Here is a 21,937-nt window from a genome sequence, read left to right on the forward strand (position 1 = left end):
CACAAGCTGGGTCAGGGGTAACTGCTGTACCCTGCTATTGTCTCAGATGATATGGATTCCATGCCTGAGGTATCCTAGCTTCCCCTGTGCCCCTCAGAGCTAATAGTGGAGGGTGGGGGAGGGGCGGGGTTGGGAGGAAAGGCCACTAGAATAAGAGGAGAAATAAGAGATGGGGGATTAGCCTGAGAGAACAGAAGCCAGGAAGGCTTGAGGTCGAGATATACAGAATGCAAGGGAAAGAACGGAGTAAAGAAGTGGGGGGTGGGGGAAGGTAATGACACACAGGACAGTGAGGGGAGAAGAAAGAACGAGGACTCTATTAAAACCTAAGGGAGAGGGGAAAGAAAGGGAAGGAAGCCAGAGGAGGTAGGGAGGGTGGAAGGTGAGGTCTTCCGTGGGGGGAGAACTTCCAGGGTTGAGAATTCATTTAATAAGGTGTGTATTAGGGGACCTACTATGTGGGCAGGGTCTCCATTGACAGGGGCATATACATAGCAGCAGAGAGACAGAAGCTGCAGGATTCTAGGCCTTTCTTTAAGGACAAGGCCTATGGAATTGGTGACTTATTCTGAGCCTGCAAGACCAGGGCGTCACAATGGTGACAGTACCCCTGGGATTAAGATGGTCTCTCTTGGGAGTTTGACAGTTGGACATGGTGGGGACTTACTGTGTCAGGATCTTGCTGGCGCTCCAGGAAAGCGGAGAACTCCAACATCCAGAGCTTGGAGCTGGCTATGCTGCGGCCTTGCCATGGAGGAGCTGGCGGTGCAGAGGGTGATGGGGTGGGTCCTACAGGAGACTCAAAGCCTACATGAAGGGAGAGTAACACATGGAGCCTGCCCCTCCTTGTTCTCCCTGCTTGTATTATCAGTGGCAGGGCAGAGCCTGTGCTTGATCCAGATCAGTGGACCAGGCCCATGCTCAAGGCTGACAGATTCTCAACAGCCCAGGCTGCCTGAAAGCAGTTAGGGCAGGCAGGATTCTTGCCCTAGGGTGATTTCTAGTCCAGGTAGGAAGACAGCCAGCTGAAGCAAACAGCACAGTAACTCAGAGGCCCTGGAAGCGGGATCCATTTCCTGGAGAGCATTGGTTTCTAAGAAATGAATGCAGATCTAGGCTAGTGTTGATGAAGTGTGCCCCCAGCACCACAGAAGACTTCTCGATGCCCCTGAGGCCAACCAATCAGGAAGATGAGGCTTAAAGAAGGTGTGAGGTAGCAGGGCAGTGGTAGCCCGCACCTTTGATCCCAGCCCTCAGGAGGCAGAGGCAGGCAGATCTCTGTGAGTTCAAAGCCAGCCTGGTCTACAGAGCTGAAAGAGAGACAGTGGGGAGTAGGGGCCAGTGGGGGATGGGAGGGATGAGGGTCGAGATGGGGGAGGGGGGGTGCTCCAAGCTGGGAACCAGCAAAGGCAAATGTGGAGGCCTGGGAGCCAGCTGAGGGAATCTGGAAAGCCACCCTTTAAACAGCTTTTTGGATTGTGGGAAATAAGGCTCTGTAGTGGGGCAGGGTTGCTGGGGAACAGGATGGATTCTATTCCCAAGTCAAGGAAAGCCACTGGCTGAGTTAAACTTTGGCTGAGAAACGGACGGCTTTGCAAATTTTTCCCCCTGGTAATACGAGGAATGGAACCCTGCCTGGAGCAAGCACTTCGAACCAAAAAATTTCCTGAAAAGCAGCTGTGTCTGGCTGGGAACAAAAAACTCCTGGAGGGAGTTTCTGTGTCTTCACAGACGGACAGGCCAACTGGGGCGTCAGAACAGTGGAGAGACGGGAATTTCACGTCTCAGAGGCTAATGACTTTATTCAGGGCTAGTTGTGGTCTTCTTGAACAGCCATTCCTTACCCCGCTCTGTATCTGAACTAACACCACATGATAGTAATTAGAAACCTCTCAGAAGTTATTAACTTAGCAGAGCACTAGTTTCTGCCATTCCGAGAGCTAAGAGTGTCAGCCCAGAGCATTTTAGACCTATAGAATATCTCCCTGAATCTTGTTGTACCTGCATACGCTGGTGGATCCACCAGAGTAGTTCAAGGTTGTCTTGATTCATGACTTTCTTTGTTCAGTAAAAAAAATCTAAAACCCTGTGAACCCGTTTCCACGTTGGAACATGGAATTTGGGGTAACCTAAATCTGTGTTCCCAGGCCATGGTCTCTCATAACGGCTCCAGCATAAACCATCCTTTATTCCATTTAGGATGGGAGCTGTGGTTTTGATGCTGTTAGCACTCCAAGCAAGCCTGCCATTGCTGGGCAGATTTTCATTCCTTCATTGTGACGGAAGGGTGGCACAGAGGGAGACACAGTAGATTCATGACCCACGCTCTCCTTCTGGGAGTCTGATGACCTCTAGCACCCTAGGCAGAAGCAGTGGGCACAGCACAGTGTAAACAAAAGAAGGAAGATCCCACAAGGATACTCAGATACATGTGTCCGAGTACAAGCAGAAATGGGAGTGATGAACACTTCTGTTAGACAGAGGTCCACAGAGCCCTGGCTGGGCAAGCAGTGGGCGCCTAACCTGGGTGGCGACAGGTGAGAGGATCCAAGGCCCAGGAGGAGCAGTCTAGCCACAGCCCAGAGGCAGAGCAGGGAGCACAGTGGACAGGACCAGGGAGCAGAGTAAGCTGAGTCTCAGGAGTCCAGCAGATCTACTGCAGAGCTCAGAGCTCACCGTTAAGGAACGATGGGGCCGGGAAGCATCTTAAGGCCAGAAATAGCATGTCGAGAGATGCTTTGGGAATCACGGGGACCAGTGAAGAGGCGACTGCAGTAATCTGGGCAAGAGTTAGGTGGATCTGAGTGCAGACTGCATCAACATGGACAGAGGAGAGAGAACAGGAAAGAGGACAGGGATATGAGGACTGGACCCAACTCAGAGATGCTCCGTATAGGGGTGAAGGAAGCAGTGAGTGGGCACCACGAGTGCCAGGAAAGCCTGAGGGGCCACAACCAGAGTGGCACAGCTGGTCACCCTTCCAGGAAGGCTGAAAACCGTGGCCTGGACTGCAGTGTGGAAAGGGTGAGGAAACCTCCTGAGAAGGTAAGGGCTGAAGCCTGGGGAAGGGCACAAACCAGCAAGCTGCTTAGGTATCAATGTACACTCCAGGCATCAGCGTCTCCTGTGCTAGGGAAGGGTTAGGCTCAGAATCCAGTGCCCCACAGCTCCCAACTGAGAAGCAGTAGGTAGCATTCCAAGGGGAAAGCCCGAAGAGCTAGCAGCACATGTGCCCTAAGAGAGTGACCTGGGCACACGAGCACCTCCTTCCAGTTCTGTGTCCCAGCCAGCCCTGTGCACAACAGGCAAGCATCTGGCGTCACCCCGGAACACCACGGGACACCCATGAGGCATGGCCGCAGCATGCCAGCTAGAGGCAAGAAACGTGGTAGAGCCAGAAAACTGGGATGCATGATCTGAACACGTGACAGCATGACATCTAGCAGTGATAGGAACAGGACTGGGGTATTGGGGACCTGGGCCCTGAGGCAGGAGGCAGAGGGTGTGACATAGGGAATCTACCTACCTGGCAGAGGCAGCGGAGGCTGGACAGCGTAGGTGTTTTGAGAGAAAGGTTTCACACTGCAGGAGAAAGGAGAAAGAAGGCATCAGGCTCTGGGAAGAGCTGTAGAGAAGCTCTGACAGCCTTAGACCTTAGCAGGCATTGGTTTCCAGCACCCTCCCCTGTCGACTCTCCCAGGCTTTGTATCTGAGTTAGAGAAGCAATAGATCTGTTCAGGCCATCCACCTTACATCCTCTCTTGGGCCAACCCGATGCTTCCTTGGGTATCAAGCTTTAACTCCGCCTACACCCCCGTATGGAACAAGATACAGCATCTTGGTAAATGGCACTCTCAGAGTGGTCATTGCGATTGAGCAGAGCTATAGGCTGATCTCCCACTGTAGCCCATGTCCCCCTGCCCCATCTCCTCTAGCAAGACTGCTTCCTAAAATTCTGGGTTCAAAACCAGTACAGGGAGTGGGGGGTAGGAACGCAAACCATACTCACTCATGGGAGGGTCCGGGTTGGCCTGGCAAAGCTCCTTGCCAAAACTGTGGAGACAAAAAGAAAAGACTCAGCACAGCCGTGTGGTGGATGGCGCCAGAGCCCACGAGGAGCATGGGAAGAATCCGTGAGGGAGAGACCATGCAGGCTTCCAGGTGGAAAAGGCGGAAGAAGGGTAGCTCCAGCAGTGGGAGGAAGACAAGCTGATACCTCTGCTGACCGGGCTGATGCTAACAGGCAGCAGCCACACCTAGGTATGTTTTTCTCTAGGCTCATGGGGAAAGCCAAGCCTGCTGACCAGGCACTTTCTCCCTCCCATCAGGGGGTCACAGGACTCTAAGCATGTTTGGCTCTGAGGTCCAAGAGCCAAGAAGTCTACTGAGGGGCTCAGTGGTAGAGCGTGTGCTTAGCTTGCTCTCGAGGTGTGTTCCCATCTCGAATGCAAAAAAGAATGATTTAATCCAAGTATCTACATGATCATTTTATGTCCCATCTATTTAATATCCCAACTAAGATTCTCTCAGACTCTGTATGAGATATGATGACGGAAAAACCTGTGGAATTCAAGACCTATTCCCTTCCCCATCTGTGAGGATAGTGCAAGTGGGGCATCTTAAAAAGCCATTCAGGCTATGACAAGCTTGGGAAGGAGGACCGTTTCTGGAACATTCTAAAAAACATGGCAACATGGACACAGCTCGGAGACTGGTTGTTAGACCGACAAAGTTGAAATGTGAGCACAGATTTGTCCCTAGACATCAGCTCTCCAAACGGAACAGTCACTCTTGGGATGCAGAGCAGGAGGAGAGACAGGAAGGACGGTGGGTATTGAGGACACCACACTGCTACATCAAAGCCTTGGGATTCAGCTCCCATCCTTCTGCTTCCTCAACTGTAAATTAAGCCAATTCTCATTGGACAGCTCATGGAAGCAGCCTCTTGCCTCTCTCTCTCTCTGATGGCCTGCTGTGTTACTGTTGCCTGCTGTGTTACTGTTGCCTGCTGTGTTACTTTTAAGGAATAAATGGACATCCTACCACCGGCAAAGCTATGCTTTTAGAATGGGCCCTGGAAGGGCTCAGATGACAGGAATTGAGACTGGCCACTGCTCTGCTCTGCAGAAGAGAAGGGATGAGGAAAGCTGTTTTGGCCTCTTGCTCTGGGCTGCCCCACTTACCCCTGAGATTGCTGGGTAGCCAGGGCCCCGGGCAAGAGCCATTTTACTGTGGAAGGTTGTGGCCGAGACGATCTGGGCGGACGACATGGCAGCCATGCTCTGCAGGGCCTTGTTCTTAGCTGCCTGGTCCTGAGGAGACATGGGAAGGTAGGACCTGAGCAGGGCCACCAACCAGGCTCAGGGGAGGTGTGGTCCGGCCTTGGGGTCAGAAAAGCTGTCCAGGGTCAGCAGCCAGAGCTGGGGAGCAGGTTGTGAGTTTGAAGTCCTAATGTTTTGGTGACCGAGCAGGTGGCTTGGCTTCTCTGATCAGTTTCCTCATCTGTTGGGGACACATGACCCTGACTAGAGACTATGTATGCCAGGCTGCCTGCCTGACCTCCCGCACTGCCTCCCTCCCTCTCCTCTCTGTCTCTAGTGCTGGGGATGGAACCCCAAGCTTCAAGCATGCTAAGCATGCGCTCTACCATTGAACCCGTGGATCCAGGTACCATCTTCATCAAGTGGAGACCCTAGTGAATCAATATTTCCTGGTGAATGAGAGTTTGGTAGAACCAAGTCTGCCTTGAGTAAAAGCTGAGGCTAGCAGATAACCTCTGTAGCTTAAAAGAGTCTGCGGGACAATCTCCCTCAGTCCACACAGCAACTCCAAGACAGGAGGCAGTATAGCTCTGGGGACCCAGAGGTATCACCCAGAATGACTCAGGGACAATCTGGAAATAGGTGTGTCCTGGAGCAGCATATAGAGGATCTTGAGAAATGCTAGCACACTCTGACCCCTGGGAAGGTAGAGGATCAGGAGGATCTCTTAAGAAGAACGGAGTCATGGAGAAGGCAGGGGTAACCTTAAGAGAGTGGGCCATGCTGGGGTTCCACTATTCCACGGTGTTCACAAGTTATTGGCCATTTAGAGCTGGGACCTTCGGAAGCTAATTAAACAAAGTCATTAAGGTGAGTCCACTTGACGGCATTAGTGGTCTACAAGAAGAGGAAGACTGACCGGTTCAAGCCTCCTCTCTGTGTGGTGGTGCCCTTCTCCGTGCTTTAATGCTGGAAGAAGGCCCTGCAGATGTTGGATGGATACTGTAACCATGTTCTTGGATTGTGAGCCACGTAAGCACCCATTCTTCTTCATTTTCATTAACTAATTACTTATTTTAGGTGTGTGAGTATGTTGCCTGCATGTATGTATGTGTGTGCAGTGTGTGCATGGATGGTGCATGCAGAAGCCAGAAGAGGGTCAGACCCATTGGAATTAGAGTTACAGATGGTTGTGAGCTACTATGTGTGTAGGTGCTAGAAACCGAACCCAGGTCCCCTGCAAGAGCCACAAGTGCTCTTAACCACTGCCCAACTCTCCCGTCCCATAATCTTTAAGCCTTTCTTTCTTCTTTTTGTGCTAGAGTTTGAGCCTAGGGTCTTGCACAGGCTAGGCAACCACTCAACCCTGCAGTAGCCACATCCACAGCCCCTATCCCATTTTTTCCCATGATTCAGGGCCTTACACTATAGAAGCACTCTATACTCTGTCACCAGCCCCTTCTTGTTTAAAACTTTGAGATAGGGTCTCACTAGAATGCCCATGTTGATCTTGAACTCAGGTTCTCATGTTTCAGCCTCCCTGGTAACTGAGATTATGTATGGACCATTGTGCCCAATTCCCCTCTTTTTTTAAAAACAGTCTGTCTATATTAGCTGTTCTCAAATGCCTGGGCTTGCATGATCTTTCTGCCTCAGCCTCCTGATAAGACTATAGGCATACACAATCATATCCAGATTTATGCCTTATAATTAATTACCCAGCCTGAGAAAAAAAATTTTTTTGTCACAGAAAAATGACTAAGACATTAGAAACTGGGACAGAGAAGGTAGTGGAAATGTGTTAGGGTGTAGCAGCAGCCAGCGCTCACTACAGAACACATGGAAGCCACACTATGTGCTTGCTTGTTCCCTACTATGTGCTTGCTTGTGAAAGCAGTGAGTGGGTGAGATTCGGTGCTGGCATCCTCAACCACTGTCCTTCTGTAGAGAGACTTGAGCCTTGTTCTTAAAGGCCATCTTCGATAACTGATGCCAGGTACTTCTGGGAGGAAAAGAGAGCCCTCCCAGGCCTCTCCCTGAGGTGACTTGACGTGCCACATCCTAAGGACTGCTGAGATTTACAACTCAAGTCCAGAGAGCTCGATCCGTTCCATGCCGGCAACATGTGTCCCTTCCTGTATCCTTAATCTAAACAAATGACAGGGCTCAGGAAACCACATCCTCAAGGCATGAGGGTGAGAGGCAGAAGGAAGTGGAAAGGACTTCACAAGGATGGCATCAGTGGCCAGACAGCAGAGCCGGGAGTCGTGCATCTTCCAGTTGAAGGGGACATTGCCAGTCACTGTGCCACATCACCCTGACATTTTGTAGATGAGGATACTGAACAGGGCTCATGGCAGATACAGGACAGGCCCATGAGGCAAAGATGGGGTAGAACCAAGCCCAAGGATTTCCACCTACCCTACTGTCCACCCCAAAGCTTAATAACTGTGGTCCCAGGAGCTTTGAAAGTAGGACAAAGTCCCCAGACCAGTCTCTGGGGAAGTTGCAGATACATGACAATTTGAGCATTTTAAGAGGTTTGTGGCTCCTCTTGATGCCTGACTAGGAGCCAGTGATGGCTGCCTTCCAGTCTCAAGTTACAAACAGACACAAGGTTCTTTGAAGCGAGGATACATGGTAGAGAGATCCCAAGGAATTGAACATTCCCCTGGACACTCTAAATATATAACACAGCTCTTCTGTTGTCTGTTGTCACCTGGGCTCTCAATTTGTCAGAGGCAGACCAGAGAGGGGACATGGAGAACAAGCAGGGCTTTAGGACTGGAAGTGTTCCAGAGAGGGATCCACAGCTGCAGGCAAGCCAGCTGTCCCGGGGACAAAGGATGGAGGTGCTGAGCCACAGCTGTGGGGTGTGTTGGACAGCTGGGCTGAGGACAGGAACGGAAGTGTGAGGACAGTGAGTGTGGCTTCTTAGGGGGCAGAGAGGTCTGTGGTTCTACAGATTTGAGTCTGTGCCCGGGTCAGATAAGAGGTGATGGAGTTAAGAGGTGTATCCCAGCAATCCCTTTAATCCCAGCAATCAGGAGGCAGAGACAGGTGGATCTCTGTGAGTTCAAGGCCAGCCTCATCTACAGAGTGAGTTCCAAGAAAGCCAAGAATTCACAGAGAAACCCTTGGCAGGGAGGGATTGGGGGGGGGGGTGTCCCTGACAGAAGGTTCACACCCTCTTAGTGTTCACCCAAAGGACGTGGGTCCAGAGTCCTGGAGGACTGTCTTTCTGAGGTGGCCCATCAGCAACTGACCTAACACTGAGAGCCATCTAGGGAGGAGATGGAACTGCCCATCTCAGAGAACATGGAAAAGAAACGCTGAGTCTGGGCCCTGCTACACTGAATCCCAGGTAGGGCCTAGCAGGAGACTGCCATCTATACACATGGCTCTACACAGATGCCACAGGCTAGGCCTCAACTGTTCTTAACAGCAAAAAGAACATAGACTTAGCACAGCAGAAGCCCCTGAACCCACAGGGCTGACTTTCCCAACTAGAAAAAGAGCTGCAACTTCTGGGAAGCCCCACTTTACCCCAAGTCCCATGGTTCTCTCTGATGACAGTTTTCCTTACCTTGAGCTTGGCCTGGATCTCCCGGGCTTTTCGACGGGCAAGCACCTGGATGTGGCTGGAGACCTGTTGCAGAAAAAGAGTTCTTGTCTCCTGTGTTCCCAACCCTTAGCTTTTCATGGCTCTCTACCTACACTTGTGAATGAACTGTGTGAGGAGTGGGTCAATGTGGGCAGCTCACTCCTGCCTGCCCCAGTTCACCTTGAGTCTGGCAGTACTTCACGAGAGGGAATGATTTGCTTTTTCCCCTAGTCTGCCAGAGAGGGAGTTTGACTCTTTAGTAAATGAGGAACCAGGGAACCCAGAGAAGTGGGTGCCTCTCCAGTCCCCTTGGGAAGACCCTTCCAGACTCACCTGCTTCCTTGTACGTGTCTTCCCTGTTCTGAGCTTGATGTAGCGTGCGATCAGCTCATTCCGACCTACAGAAACACCACAACCTCTCAATGGGGAGACCTTGAGGGTGGGCTCCTTACTCTCCCCACCTTGGGTGGGACTTAGAAAAAAGACCCTGTATGTCCCCCTTGCCCTCTTTGGAACACAGGGATATCCTAGTAGTGAGAAGAGACTACATCGTCACCAGACAGACCGGTAGAATCAGGACATGTGAGCCACTGCCACTCAACCCACACTCCTGATTCCATAGTGGCTGCTTCGACACCTTGGTCCCTCCCAGGACTTTCTGTGTGGGAAATACCTGGTCCTTTGCCTAGGAGGTTCTCATAGTTTCTGCCGCCTCTGGAAATGAGGAGGACCTTGAAGATGGCTGGTGGGCAATGGAAGGCATGGTCCTGGGACTCTAATAGCTACCAGGGAGGACTCCTGCCTCTTCATCCGTAAAGGGCAGCAAGGAGAAATAGCTCAGTGGTAGAAGATTTGTGTAACAGGCAAAAAGCCTCTATTCTCCATTTAGTCTCAACAAAGCCAAAACCAAAACCCAGGCAAGTCCTGTAGCCCAAAGCTCTGCCTCAGGCTAGACAGCAGTCTTTACCTAATGCCCCATGAGCCACCACCTGGAGGCCATACTGTGTCCCCAGAACCAGCCGCATCCTCTATTACTATAAATAAGGTCTAAGAAGCTGTACTGGGTTCTTATCATCATCATCATCATCATCATCATCATCATCATCATCATCATCATCATCACTATTATTAGTAGTATCAAGGCAGGGTCTCAGATAGCCTAGGCTGACTCTGAACTCATTATGTAGCTGAGAATGACTTTGAACTCATGACCTTCTTGCTTCCATATCCCAAGCGCTATGTTAGTAGGCTTGTGCCACCGTGCTAGGTTCTAATACAGTACTGGGAAATCAGGCCTAGCACTGTGCATGCTAGGCAAACACTCTGTTACCAACGCTGCCTCCTCAGACCCTTTTCATAGTTGATATCTTGCCAAATGTGTGTATTTGCTTGCTTTTTGAAAAAAAGAGTGTCACTATCTAGCCCTGGCTGGCTCGGACCATGTGTCCATCCTTGATCTAACCCCACCTCCCCCCACCTCTGTCCAATAAACAGAGCTTAGTATCTAGGTTAGGGAAGCTCGTCTCCGCATGGAGCAGATGTGTTTGCAAATGAGGAGTTCGGGTTTAGGAAGCAGGTAGGACTCAGTGAGATGTCAACCTCTGTGTGAACATCAGATGAAGGGAAGGGAGAGGGAAGGCTGAGGTAGGGGAAGCCATCACCTTTTTGCTCTACATCTAGGCCAGGGGGCACAGCAGAGGCCTGCCCTGTCATCTGAGGCTGGAGTGGCCATGTGAGAAAGCCGCTTTTACGGGGGCAGGTGAGGCGAGCCCTGGCCTGTAACTAGAGAGTTTGGCCAGAGCCAGGCTGGCCCCCAAGCTGACCTTTCCCCACAGCCAAGTCCAAATTAAGAGTCTTCAACTGCCAGGAAGATGTGCTGGCCTGAGAGCACTGGCTTGTCTGTGTCTGGGGAAGGAAGGAGTAAGGAGGAATCAGGCTCCTCAGGGGCTGTTGTGAGCCGGTCTGCACCTAAAAATATGAGTCCTGAAAGATGTCTCTCCCAAAGCCCTGGAGGGAACATATTCCATAGGTTCTGCTGGCAGTGCAATGAATGCCCAGTGGTTCTACCCAGTGTCTAACTAGCGGTGATCGTGCTGCAGCTATGACATCTGAAGCCTGAGCCATCAGTGATAGGTTATGGGAAAGGGACAACGAAATTAGGGTTGAGCGAGCTGGGCTTGAACCTACAGTTCTACAAAGGAGCTTTGGGACCACGGCAAGCCCATGGATCTCCCCTGGGGCTTCTAATCCAGCTCAATCTCGTTCTTCTCAAGTCTTTCTTCTATATTTGATCACACAAATTTTTCCTGACTTAGGAACCTGGAGGCAGGAGCTGGCGAGGAGGCCGTGGAGGGGTGCTGCTCACTGGCTGGATTGCTCACATGGCTTGCTTAGCTCGCTTTCTTATAGAACCCAGGGTCACCAGCCCAGGAGTGGCCTCACCCACCATGGACTGGGCCTCGCATCAATCACTAATTAAGAAAATGATCTCCAGGCTTGCCTACTGTCCCTCCTCACTGATGACCACCATGTGATAAGTTGACACAAAACTAGCCAAGCCAGCAGGGGATACTGCGAACCTTAGGGACATCTGGGAACTCGTTCTTGGGCTGCTCCTCTGGCTCATGCCTTGGCAGTTATCTGCTTGGGTTCTTTGTGCTCCAGAGGAAAAGAATACACACACGATTCAGTCTGTTCTTACTCCAGTCTGTATCTCCAAGGCTGGGAATGGGGGTGCATGCCTGTGACCCAGTACTTGGGAGACTGACACAAGAGGATCAGAAATTACAGGCCAGCCTGGGCTACAGAATGAGCCCGTATTTCAAAACAAACAAGTTAACATCTCCAGTGTTTGGCACCAGATGAAAGGAATCAACACATGGGTGAAGGAATGACTGAGTTCTGCTTTCAGAATAGTCGCAAAATTAGGCCCCTTCTCTCCACCTCAGCTCTGTGGTCTAAGCTACCATGCTCTGGCCTGTGTAGCAAGTGGAACCAACTGTGCACCAGACAGAAGAACTAGCAAGGTTGAAGCAGACTCAAAAACTCCAGTAAATCTCATAATTGAGAATGGTAGGTGTTAGAATCAGCTCCTGGCCAGACCACCTCAGATTACCAATCCTAGAACACATGACCATGACACTCTGCTAAGAGGACCATGACAACCAGTCATGTAGCATAAAAACCTAGAGTTCTCCATGCTCACGAGGTATCTAGATAGGTGCCAAGTGTTTAGCCAATGAGTTTCCCTTCCTGAGCATCCAGCCCCTCCATACATTTGGCACTCACTCGGAACTAAGCCAGATCCCACCCACATCACATCACAGGCTCAGTGTGGGCCAGCAGACCTCCATTCTCAACTCCTCAAATATGGCTGCTGGCAATATGTGGGTACACAGGAGACTGAGAACCACAACATCTGACCCAGTTCCCACTGTTTCTAACCTGGAGAAACATGGACTGGGACCTCCTATCCTAGACTGCATTCTCCTTCCCTGAGCAACATTCCCACAGTGCTCCAGTTCCAGTAGCAAGGCAGACATGCAGCCTGTTGGCCCTGCATTTCACCTTCTCTGAATGACATGCCGGTGGCCTAGCATCACAGTAGTAAGGCAGAAATACAGACCAACAACATCTGGCACCCAAGGTGGGCCTATCTAGATACCTCGTTAGCATAGAGAACTCTCACAGACTGACATTGGCCTGAGTTATTAATCCCTTCCACCTGGCTTCCTGCTTCAGGCTATTGCCAGTCCAGCAGTTGGCATGTCTGCTAGAATCCAGGTGCTGTCCTGGCTTCCCATCTTCCTCAGATGAGTCCAAGGTCTGCCAGATGTGGTAGCAGTGTCAGAGTTTCAGTTACGAAGGAGGCTGAGAGGCAAGAGGATTGTTTCTGCCACGGGCTGGACATACTTTCTTGAGGGGTCAGGGGAAGGATAAAGAGAGCTGGGGACAACAGTAGAGCTCTAAGCTAGCATACACAAGGAATCTTCAAAGCGTGCACAAGTACACGCATGCACACGCACACACACAAACACACACAAAACGTTCAAGTCCCTCCAGTGACCCAGAAGCAGGCAAAGGATTTGTCCACCCTCATAACCAGCTCAGTCACTTCTCTGCATGTCATCTATCTGCCACACTGAGTTGCCTCCTGGAATGTTCTAGGTACTCTTGCCCAATAGGAGTTGTGCTTGCTGTCCTTCCATCAGGGAACCTCGCCTTCATGTTCCTGGCGGTGTCTGGAATGGCCTTGTGGCCTGGGTGGAGATGGCTGCCATGGTCTTGTGACATCTTCCCTGACAATATATGAGAGCAAGGATCTCTGTCCCCACCAGCACATCTCAGCCTCACCATCATCCTCAGTTTCCTCCAAGTGCTATGTAATCTACTGATAATCTGAGCACTGTCTCTCCCCCAAGAAGTACACCCTGAGAATGGGGTGTTTATTATTTGTCCATATCAAATACCCAGAAAACTCCCCAGAAGGTTGGGGAGTAAAGTACTTGACTATCATACAGGATGCCCAGAGTTCAGCCCCAAGCCTCAGCACTGCATAAGTCAGACATGGTGGTACATGCCTATATAGTTCTAACACTTTGGAGGTAGAAGCCACATGATCAATCAGAAATTCAAGGTTACCAGGATCTCCACATGACTCAGCAGGTAAAGGTTTGACCCACAGCCTAACAACCAGAGTGTGATCTCTGGACCCCTTGTAAAGATAGAAGGAGAAAACCAACTCTGTACTTGTCCTCTGACGTCCACATACATGTTATAGCATGTACACTCATCAACCAACCAACCAATCAGACAACCAACCAACCAACCAATAAATCAATCAACCAATCAGCCAACCAACCAACCAACTAACCAACCAGCCAACCAATCAACCAAACAACCAATCAACCAACCAACCAATCAGCCAACCAACCAACCAACCAACCAATCAACCAACCAACCAACCAATCAGCCAGCCAACCAACCAGCCAACCAATCAACCAATCAGCCAATCAACCAACCAACCAATCAGCCAACCAACCAACCAACCAACCAATCAACCAACCAACCAACCAATCAGCCAACCAACCAACCAACCAACCAACCAGTCAAACAGAGTAAACAAAACTGGCTTAGCAAATAAAGGTGCTAGATATGAAAACTGAAGACCTGAGTTCCATTCCTAGGACCCACCTGGTGGGAGGAGGATTGTTCTCTGACCTCAGTATGCACACACACACCCACATAGATCCACACAAATAAATAAATGTAAATTAATTTTTAAATTAAAAAAGTAAATTAGGGGCTAGAGACATGGCTCAATGGTTAAGAGAACTGGCTACTCTTCCAAAGGAACAGGTTTCAAATCCCAGCATCCACATGGCCGCCTGTAATTTCAGTTCTGGGGGGGGGGGGGGGATCTGAAACCTTTACACAGACATACGTAGAGGCAAACACCAATATAAATAAAATATTTTTAATTAATTAGGTTAGTTAAGTCTTTTTTTTTTTTATTGAAATTCAGACTTCCTTTGAAAAGAAGTTCAAAGTCACCTTCAGGTACACAGCCAGGCCAGTCTGAACTAGGAGGAATTAAGTTTAGGGGTGTGCTAGGTGCACAAGGAATCAGAGTAAGCCCAGCTCTCCCTGTAACAGTCACAGCATCACATAGCAAAACAAGCTGGGAAAAAACTCTCAGTGAGAACACCCATTAACAGGTCTAGGAGAGATGACCACCCAGGCCACCTGCTTGTGGCACAGAACCAGGCCCAAGGAGGATGCTCAGCCATGCCTCTTACAGAATAGGCCATACACGGTGCCTGAGCCCCTCCTCCAAGCCCGAGGAACATTCAGTACAAAAATCCACCACTGCTGCCCCAGCCTCTCAAGTGCTGACCTGACCAATGTGTTGCCACCCAAGTTCCTTAAACAAACAAACAAACAAACAAAAATTTAGTTAGGTGCATGATTACGGCACGAGAGGGAGAGAGAGGAGGATCACTTTGAGTTTAAAGACCAGACTAGACTGCATAATAAATTTCCAGGCCAGTCGGGGCTATAAAAGGAGACCGGGCAACGGTGGTGTACCGATTAATCCCAGCACTGCAGAGTCAAGAGGTAAACAGATCTCTGTGAGTTCAAGGTTGCCCTGGTCTACAGAGCTAGTCTTAAAAACAAATGAACAAACAGAAGAAGGAAAAGAATCAAAAGCAAACAAACGAGACCTTAATTCAAAAATCTAAAAAAAAAAAAACAAACAAACAAAAAAAAAAAAAACCTCCCAGCAATGTTGAGGTGTGTATCTTGATGTGAAACGAGTCTGGAATGATCTCTCCCACCCATCTTTGAACCTCTGGCCGCCATCTTCACATTTTCTGGCCATCCAATTTCTCCCTTCTCTCCTGTGAGATGCCATTTTAAATTCCATGGCTAAGGGTTGCTCGTGGCGTCCAGGGCTCTCTGTTTGCTCTCGTGGTTCCTCACACCGTCCACACCTTTGCCTTCTTCTGACTCATGGTTGTTCACCCCCGGCTATCACTCCATCCACCCTCCTGCCACAGGAGAAGCTGGCAGAAGTGCGTGCCCCAGTGTGGAAGTGGAATTTCTGAGGGTGTTTGGAGCCGAGAGGAATAGTTTCCTTCCTGTCACATAGGAAAGGTCACTGCAGGCAGTGTGCTGTTATCCAGCCCAAACTAGTGTGCATGGAGGAAGCTTTAGCTATTTCTTTCCTTTGACGCCTGCTATGCGCCACCTGTCAGTGTAAGTATTTGCACACGTACAGATGTGGAAGTCACAGCTGTATTTGCAGCCCTGCGTTATCTCCTCACAGAGCTCTGTGCAGCTGGCTCTGTCACCTCCATGCCACAGATGGGAGGTTTAGTAAATTATTCAAGATCATAGCCCCACAAGTGGCTGAGAGTCAAATTTATGCAGACTGGCTTCAGTTTCACACTCTCTCTCTCTCTCTCTCTCTCTCTCTCTCTCTCTCTCTCTCTCTCTCTTCCCCCCTTCCTTATTTGTTCCATTTAAAAAGTTATTTATTTATAGATTTATTTAGGGGTAGAGAGATGGCCAGGCAGATAAAGGCACTTGTCACCAAATCTGACCATCTGAGTTCAAGCCTCAAGACCCACAGGGTAGGAGAGAACTGACTCCCAAAAGCTGTTCCTCTAGCTTCCACTCATGTACTTACTACACAGCACATGCATGCACACAAACAATACATGTTTGAGATTTATGTTTGTTTGTGTCTCAAGTATACAGAATGCATACAGAGGCCAAAAAGAGGGTGACTAGTGTCCTCCTGTATCTCTCTGTCTATTCTTTTGAGGCAGAGTCTCTCCCTGAACCCAGTACTCATGTTCCAGCTATGCTGAAAGCCAAGGAGCCCAAGAGCCTCTGCCTCTGCCCACCCCTCAGAGCCAGGCATATGTGGAACCTGGTGCATTAAAGGAACGTTGGGATCCAAACTCTCTCTGTTCCTCATGATTGCAGAGCAAATACTCTTAACTGCTGACCTCTCTATGGCCTTGTCTTGGTGTGTGTGTGTGTGTGTGTGTGTGTGTGTGTGTGTGTGTGTGTGTGTGTGTGTGTGTTCTGTTTATTTTAAGATGGGATTTTGCTATGCAGTGTGTCAGGTCTGGAATTCAATATACATATATGTAAATGTATGTAGTCTACATAAACAGGCTAGTCTCGAACTCAGAGATCCACTTACCTCTGCCTTCTGAATGGTAGGATTAAAGATCTGTACCACCACACCCACAAGAAGACCATTTCTTAACAAACACATGGCATAACTTTGACTGAATGTGGTCATGTCTCTTAGAAGCAGGTACTTGCCCTGACTAATCCAAAGAAGAAAATGAAGCCCAGGATGGAGAAATGCTTCAATCATGGTCACATGGCTCGTTAGTGGCCCATGAGGACTGTTTTCTAGGACGGTGACTATTCATCACGATGGCTACACAAAGGCTGGGTTTTCTTGCAGAAGCCTTCTCCCAAGTGGCAGTAGATTTCCTTGACAAGGATCCATTCTATTCCCCAACTTTCAGTGGGTCATCTTGATCTCCTGAGCATCAGCACAAATAAGACCTCGATCCCCCAAGACCTAAGGATGTACCACAGTGTAACCCTTATAGACGGTGGTATCTTGAGCTCAGGAAAACATTTCATGGATGAGGAGGAGTAGGGGCAGGTGGGAATGTGGTCCTGAAGAGAGGACTGCCAAAGCGTGCCCCAGGAGTGGTGAGGCACACCCACAACCTCAGTACTGAGGCAGGAGGATATTTAGTTGGAAGCCTTCTGGAGTGCAGAGTGAGTTGAGTTCAAGGCTAGCATGAGGTATATAGTGTCTAAAAAAGAAATCTCCCACCCAAAGGGAAAAAGGGGGGAAGTGAGATGAGAATGAGGGGGGACAGAATGGAAAACCCAGATAATTCAGAAAGATGGGAAAGACACATGTGGCCATTCCAGCCTCACCCCTCAGCAGTTGAGCTCACATGCCAAGGAGGGAGGAAGCCACCCTGGACTTTGAAGGAGACCCTGAGCAGCTGGTCATTGCAATGTGGCAGGTGGTCTTGGCCCACCCTAGAGAGGACCTGGGAGGGGCTGGGAAGGGCATCCCCACCACACAGATGGTAGGCCCAACTGTTGGAGAACATGTGTTCAACAGCTAACACACACAGCTCAGTTCCAAGGACTGCCCAAGGAGAAGGGAGTGCCTCAGCCTGGCCAGGGATTGAGGGTGGGAATCTCAGCTGAGGAATCACCTCAGTCATCTCATGACCTTTTTGCTTCCCACAAAGCCGCCAGCCAGCCTGGGCCTTGTCCTAGACAGAACTCCACCAGACTTGCTGTCCCACCTGCAAAATCTTGACTGGAACAGTGACTTCTGCATCTCATTTCTGGAGGCAGAGCAGTCTCTACCACATCAGCCTTTGTCCTGTGCCACAAAATCAGCATAGAGGAAGTAAAAGACAGGCTGCTTAGCCGGAGGCCAAGACAGTCGGCCATTTTTCTCTGACTGTCAGGCCCTTCTCTAGTTAATGCTGCTGCTTATCATGAATGCAGTGGGCTTTAAAACTGAAATGGTCTAAGAACCTCTTTCCAGAGAGACAGCCCTTGCTCTGTACTTTGTCATTATTCCCTTTCTCAAGCTAGGGTCCAGAAAGGAGAAGTTATGTTCTCTAACCTGGATAGCAGGAGAGCCTCTCTATCCAAGATCCACTGATGCCAGCGGTCTGCAGGGAGGAGCTTGTTTGTGGAGAAGTGACCACAGTGATGGGACTGAACTGAGCCATTACCGCCATCATCCCTGAAGAGGCCCCATGACTTCTGGTGAAATTTCTGTTGGCTGACACCCCCAAGAGCTTGCCCTGAGCATGCGGGTGTGCCCGTTCCCACCTCCTCTCCCCAGGTGATGATGGTTTGGGCCTTCACATTTGGTTGAGCTCTCTGGCACAGTCCCCACTAAGCGTGGAGGCTCCTCGAGAGAAGACTTGTCTTCAGGTCTACGTCTTCTTTGCACTGCACCTATCATAACTGTGAGGGGGTGCTCGCCATCCCACTCACCTCAGAGACAGTGTCTTGTTCCAGCAAGCATGTGAAAGGGCATTCGGCATCACTGAACATCACTATCACAAGATACCACCTCACACCCACTCGGACAGCTACAAATAGAATAGCAAGATGTGGAAAAACCGGAGCCTTCTGCTTCATTGGAGTGGGGATGGGAACGGCATTTCGATTGATTGACGGCTTGATCTAGAATCACTAGGAGTGGTGTCACTAGGCACACCCTCGAGGGATTGCTTAGGTTAGGCTCAAAAGAAGGCAGTGCCATTCCTGAAGCCGTATAAGGAGAGGAGGAGAGCTAAGCACAGAACAGACTTCTCTCCTGGAGCCTCTGAGATAGTAGGTGAGGGCAGTGTTGCCTACACTGATGTCCTGGCCTGTTTTGTGTGTCAACTTGACGCAAGCTAGAGTTATCACTGAGAAAGGAGCCTCCCTTGAGGAAATGCCACCATGAGATCCACCTGTAAGGCATTTTCCCAACTAGTGATCAAGGGTGGAGGTGGGTGGTGGCACCACTGTGGGTGGTGCCATCCCTGGGCTGGTGGTCTTGGGTTCTATAAGAAAGCAAGCTGAGCAAGCCAGGGGAAGCAAGGCAGTAAGTAACATCCCTCCATGGCCTCTGCATCAGCTCCTGCTTCCTGCCCTGCTTGAGTTCCAGTCCTGACTTCCTTTGGTGATGAACAGCAATGTGGAAGTGTAAGCCGAATAAACCCTTTCCTCCCCCAACTCGATTCTTGTTCGTGATGTTTGTGCAGGAATAGAAACCCTGACTAAGACAACTGACAACCTAGGCTCTATTCCTGGGACTCACACACAGTAGAGGAAGAGAACCAGCAACCTGCTGGAGCTGCAGACAGTCCTCTGACCCCCATGAGTGCCATGACATGAGCGCCTCCCCATACACAAGCATGACCTCCAGAGGCAGAGAAAGGCAGATGTCTGCGTTAGAGACCAGCCTCAGCTACAGAGTGAGATCCAGAACTGCCAAGAATACCCCCAAACCACAGTCCCCCAACTCACATACTCACAAACTCCCACCCCACCCCTAAACCCCAGCCACACACACAAGCCCCTAACCAACCTGCAAACTCCAGCCTCACACACACACTCATGAATCCCCACCCCACTCCCAAACCCCAGCACACACACACACTCATGAACCCCTATCCCTCCCAAACCCCAGCCACACCTCACACATACACACACACACACACACACACACACACACACACACACACACACACACGAGTACCACCCTACCCCCAAACCCTTTAATCCTAGCACTCCAGAGGCAAAGGCAGGCAGATCTCTGCCTTATCTGCAGAGTGAGATTGGTGGGGTGGGGGAGGGATAAAAATAAACAAACATCGTTCTCTGGCCCAGAGAGGTGACTTGTTCTTCCAGAGAATGAAAGTGCAATCCCCCATATCCACATGCTGGCTAAGGACCACCAGGAGACCAATACCTTCTTCCGGCCTCCATAGGCACCAGACATGCCCGTAGTGCACAGAAAAACACCCACATAAATAATAAAAAAAACTTAAATTTTTTATTTAAAAATTCACCATTCACTACCTACTGGCTGTGACCATGATATCACCGGCCCCCTCAAGATCCTGCTACCGTGACCCGCCACAGCGGACTGTCACTCTGGACTTTCGGCCCAAGTAAACTCTCTTGCTAGTGGGCTTCTGTCAAGAGTATTTTATCACAGCCACAGGGAAAGAAGGAAAGTCAAACATTGCTGTTGGTTTGTTTGCTTTGATAAAAGTCCTCAGTACGTAGCCTTGGCTACCCTAGAAATCCATATGTAGATGAGGCTGATCTCAAACTCATAGGGATCCACCTGCCTCTGCCTGAGTGCTGGGACTAAAGGGGTGTGCCGCCACGCCCAGTTAAACATTATTTTTGATGTCATTGGCACTAACAGTTCCTTACTCTCTTGGCTTACCACCGGGCGCAGACACTGACACACTAATGCTCACTATCATGTTATAACAGCCAAGGACACAAATAACACAAAAGTCCGTTTGCTAGTGATGGGCTAGCAAGCCGGACCTTTGGGCCGCGCTGTAGCTCACTGGTAGATCACGTGTTTTCTATGGACAGAGCCCTGGCTTCTACCCTCCATGCAAACACAAAACCCTCACAGACACTGAAGTAAACTTTGCACGATTCTACTTTTCTGAGGCACCTAGAACAGGCCCATCCACAGAAACAGGGATGCTGTTATCATGGCTGGGAGCCCGAAAGAATGAGGAGCTATTGTTTGATGGGTACAATTTCCACCTGAGGGCAATGGAAAGTTCTAGAAAGGGATAGTGATGCTGCACAATGACGTGAATGTATCAAATTGGGGTGGTGGGGCTGGAGAGATGGCTCAGCGGTTAAGAGCACACTGACTGCTCTTCCAGAGGACCTGAGTTCAATTCCCAGCATCTGTAATGGGATCCGGTGCCCTCTTCTGGTGTGTCTGATAGCTATATTGTACGTGTGTATGTGTGTGTGTGTGTGTGTGTAATCTTAAAAAAGAAAAACAAAAAAGATGGGGTTGTGACTGGTACTAGAAGGTTTGCCAAGCATACACAAGACCCTTGGTTCCATCCTCAGCACCATAAAAATAATAGTACCGTGGGGGCTGGTGAGACTGATGAACTGAGTTTGAACCCCAGGACCCACATGGTAGACAGAACCCACTCCCAGAAGCTGTCCTTTGACCCTCACAGCCATACCTCAGCAAATGAGCACCCACACACATACACAAAACAAATCAATAAAGTATAACCTATAATAATAATGTGTGTGTACATGTGGTGTGTACATCCACACGCCACAATATGTCCCACTCTGTCACCCTCTACCTTAACCCCTTGAGAAAGGGCCTCTCAATGAACATGGCAATAGACTGGCAGGCTCCAGCAGTCCTCCTGTCTCTGCCCACAAGGCTATCCAGGCCATGTCTGACTCTTTACACAGATGCTTGGAATCTGACCCCAGGTCCTTGTGCTTGTATAAAAGGCACTCTTACCTACCGAGTCAACCCCCAAAATAATGACTCTCAAAGATTATAAAGGAATAAGGAAAAACTGTGACTATATTTAACGCGACTGAACACTGTCCATACAAACAGCTTAACGTCCATATCCTACCATGAAATAAAGGAAGTCAAAGCATCTTCCTCAGAGGTAGTCACACATATCCTGACAGAGAAGAAAAGCAGTGTTCAGCAAGGTTAAGTCTTGCTCTAGGTCAGACCTGCCATCAAGGTAGTGCGAGTAGAAGAGACTTAGGCCTCCACAGGCCCCTAGAAGCAAGAGAGGGATAATGGCCAACAAGGACAGTGTAAGAGCTAGAAGCACAAAGCACAAAGAAGCAGAGAGCAAAGACCTAAGCACCTGGCTGGTTTTTCTGTCAACCTGACACAAAGAGGGCCACCTGGGAAAATGGAGCTGCAACTGAAAAAGAAATGCCTCTTCAGACTGGCCTGTAATGGCAC

The 21,937-nt window shown here is 49.8% G+C and overlaps 1 protein-coding gene across 1 annotated transcript in view; it reads right to left on the reverse strand.

Annotated features, from left to right (window-relative positions):
- The window catches only part of Tead4 (TEA domain transcription factor 4), a 78,151-nt gene that overhangs the window by 19,048 nt on the left and 37,166 nt on the right, over window positions 1–21,937 (reverse strand). Inside the window, exons 3-8 of the mRNA NM_001427269.1 lie at window positions 9,199–9,263; window positions 8,848–8,910; window positions 5,184–5,312; window positions 4,010–4,053; window positions 3,527–3,582; window positions 668–807 (exon numbers count right to left, since the gene is read on the reverse strand). Coding sequence (NP_001414198.1) covers window positions 668–807; window positions 3,527–3,582; window positions 4,010–4,053; window positions 5,184–5,312; window positions 8,848–8,910; window positions 9,199–9,263 — 497 coding nt within the window. The remainder of the gene's footprint in view (window positions 1–667; window positions 808–3,526; window positions 3,583–4,009; window positions 4,054–5,183; window positions 5,313–8,847; window positions 8,911–9,198; window positions 9,264–21,937) is intronic.

The sequence above is a fragment of the Rattus norvegicus genome, chromosome 4 (genome assembly GCF_036323735.1).
Source record: "Rattus norvegicus strain BN/NHsdMcwi chromosome 4, GRCr8, whole genome shotgun sequence".
In the NCBI taxonomy this organism is placed as follows: Eukaryota; Metazoa; Chordata; class Mammalia; order Rodentia; family Muridae; genus Rattus; species Rattus norvegicus.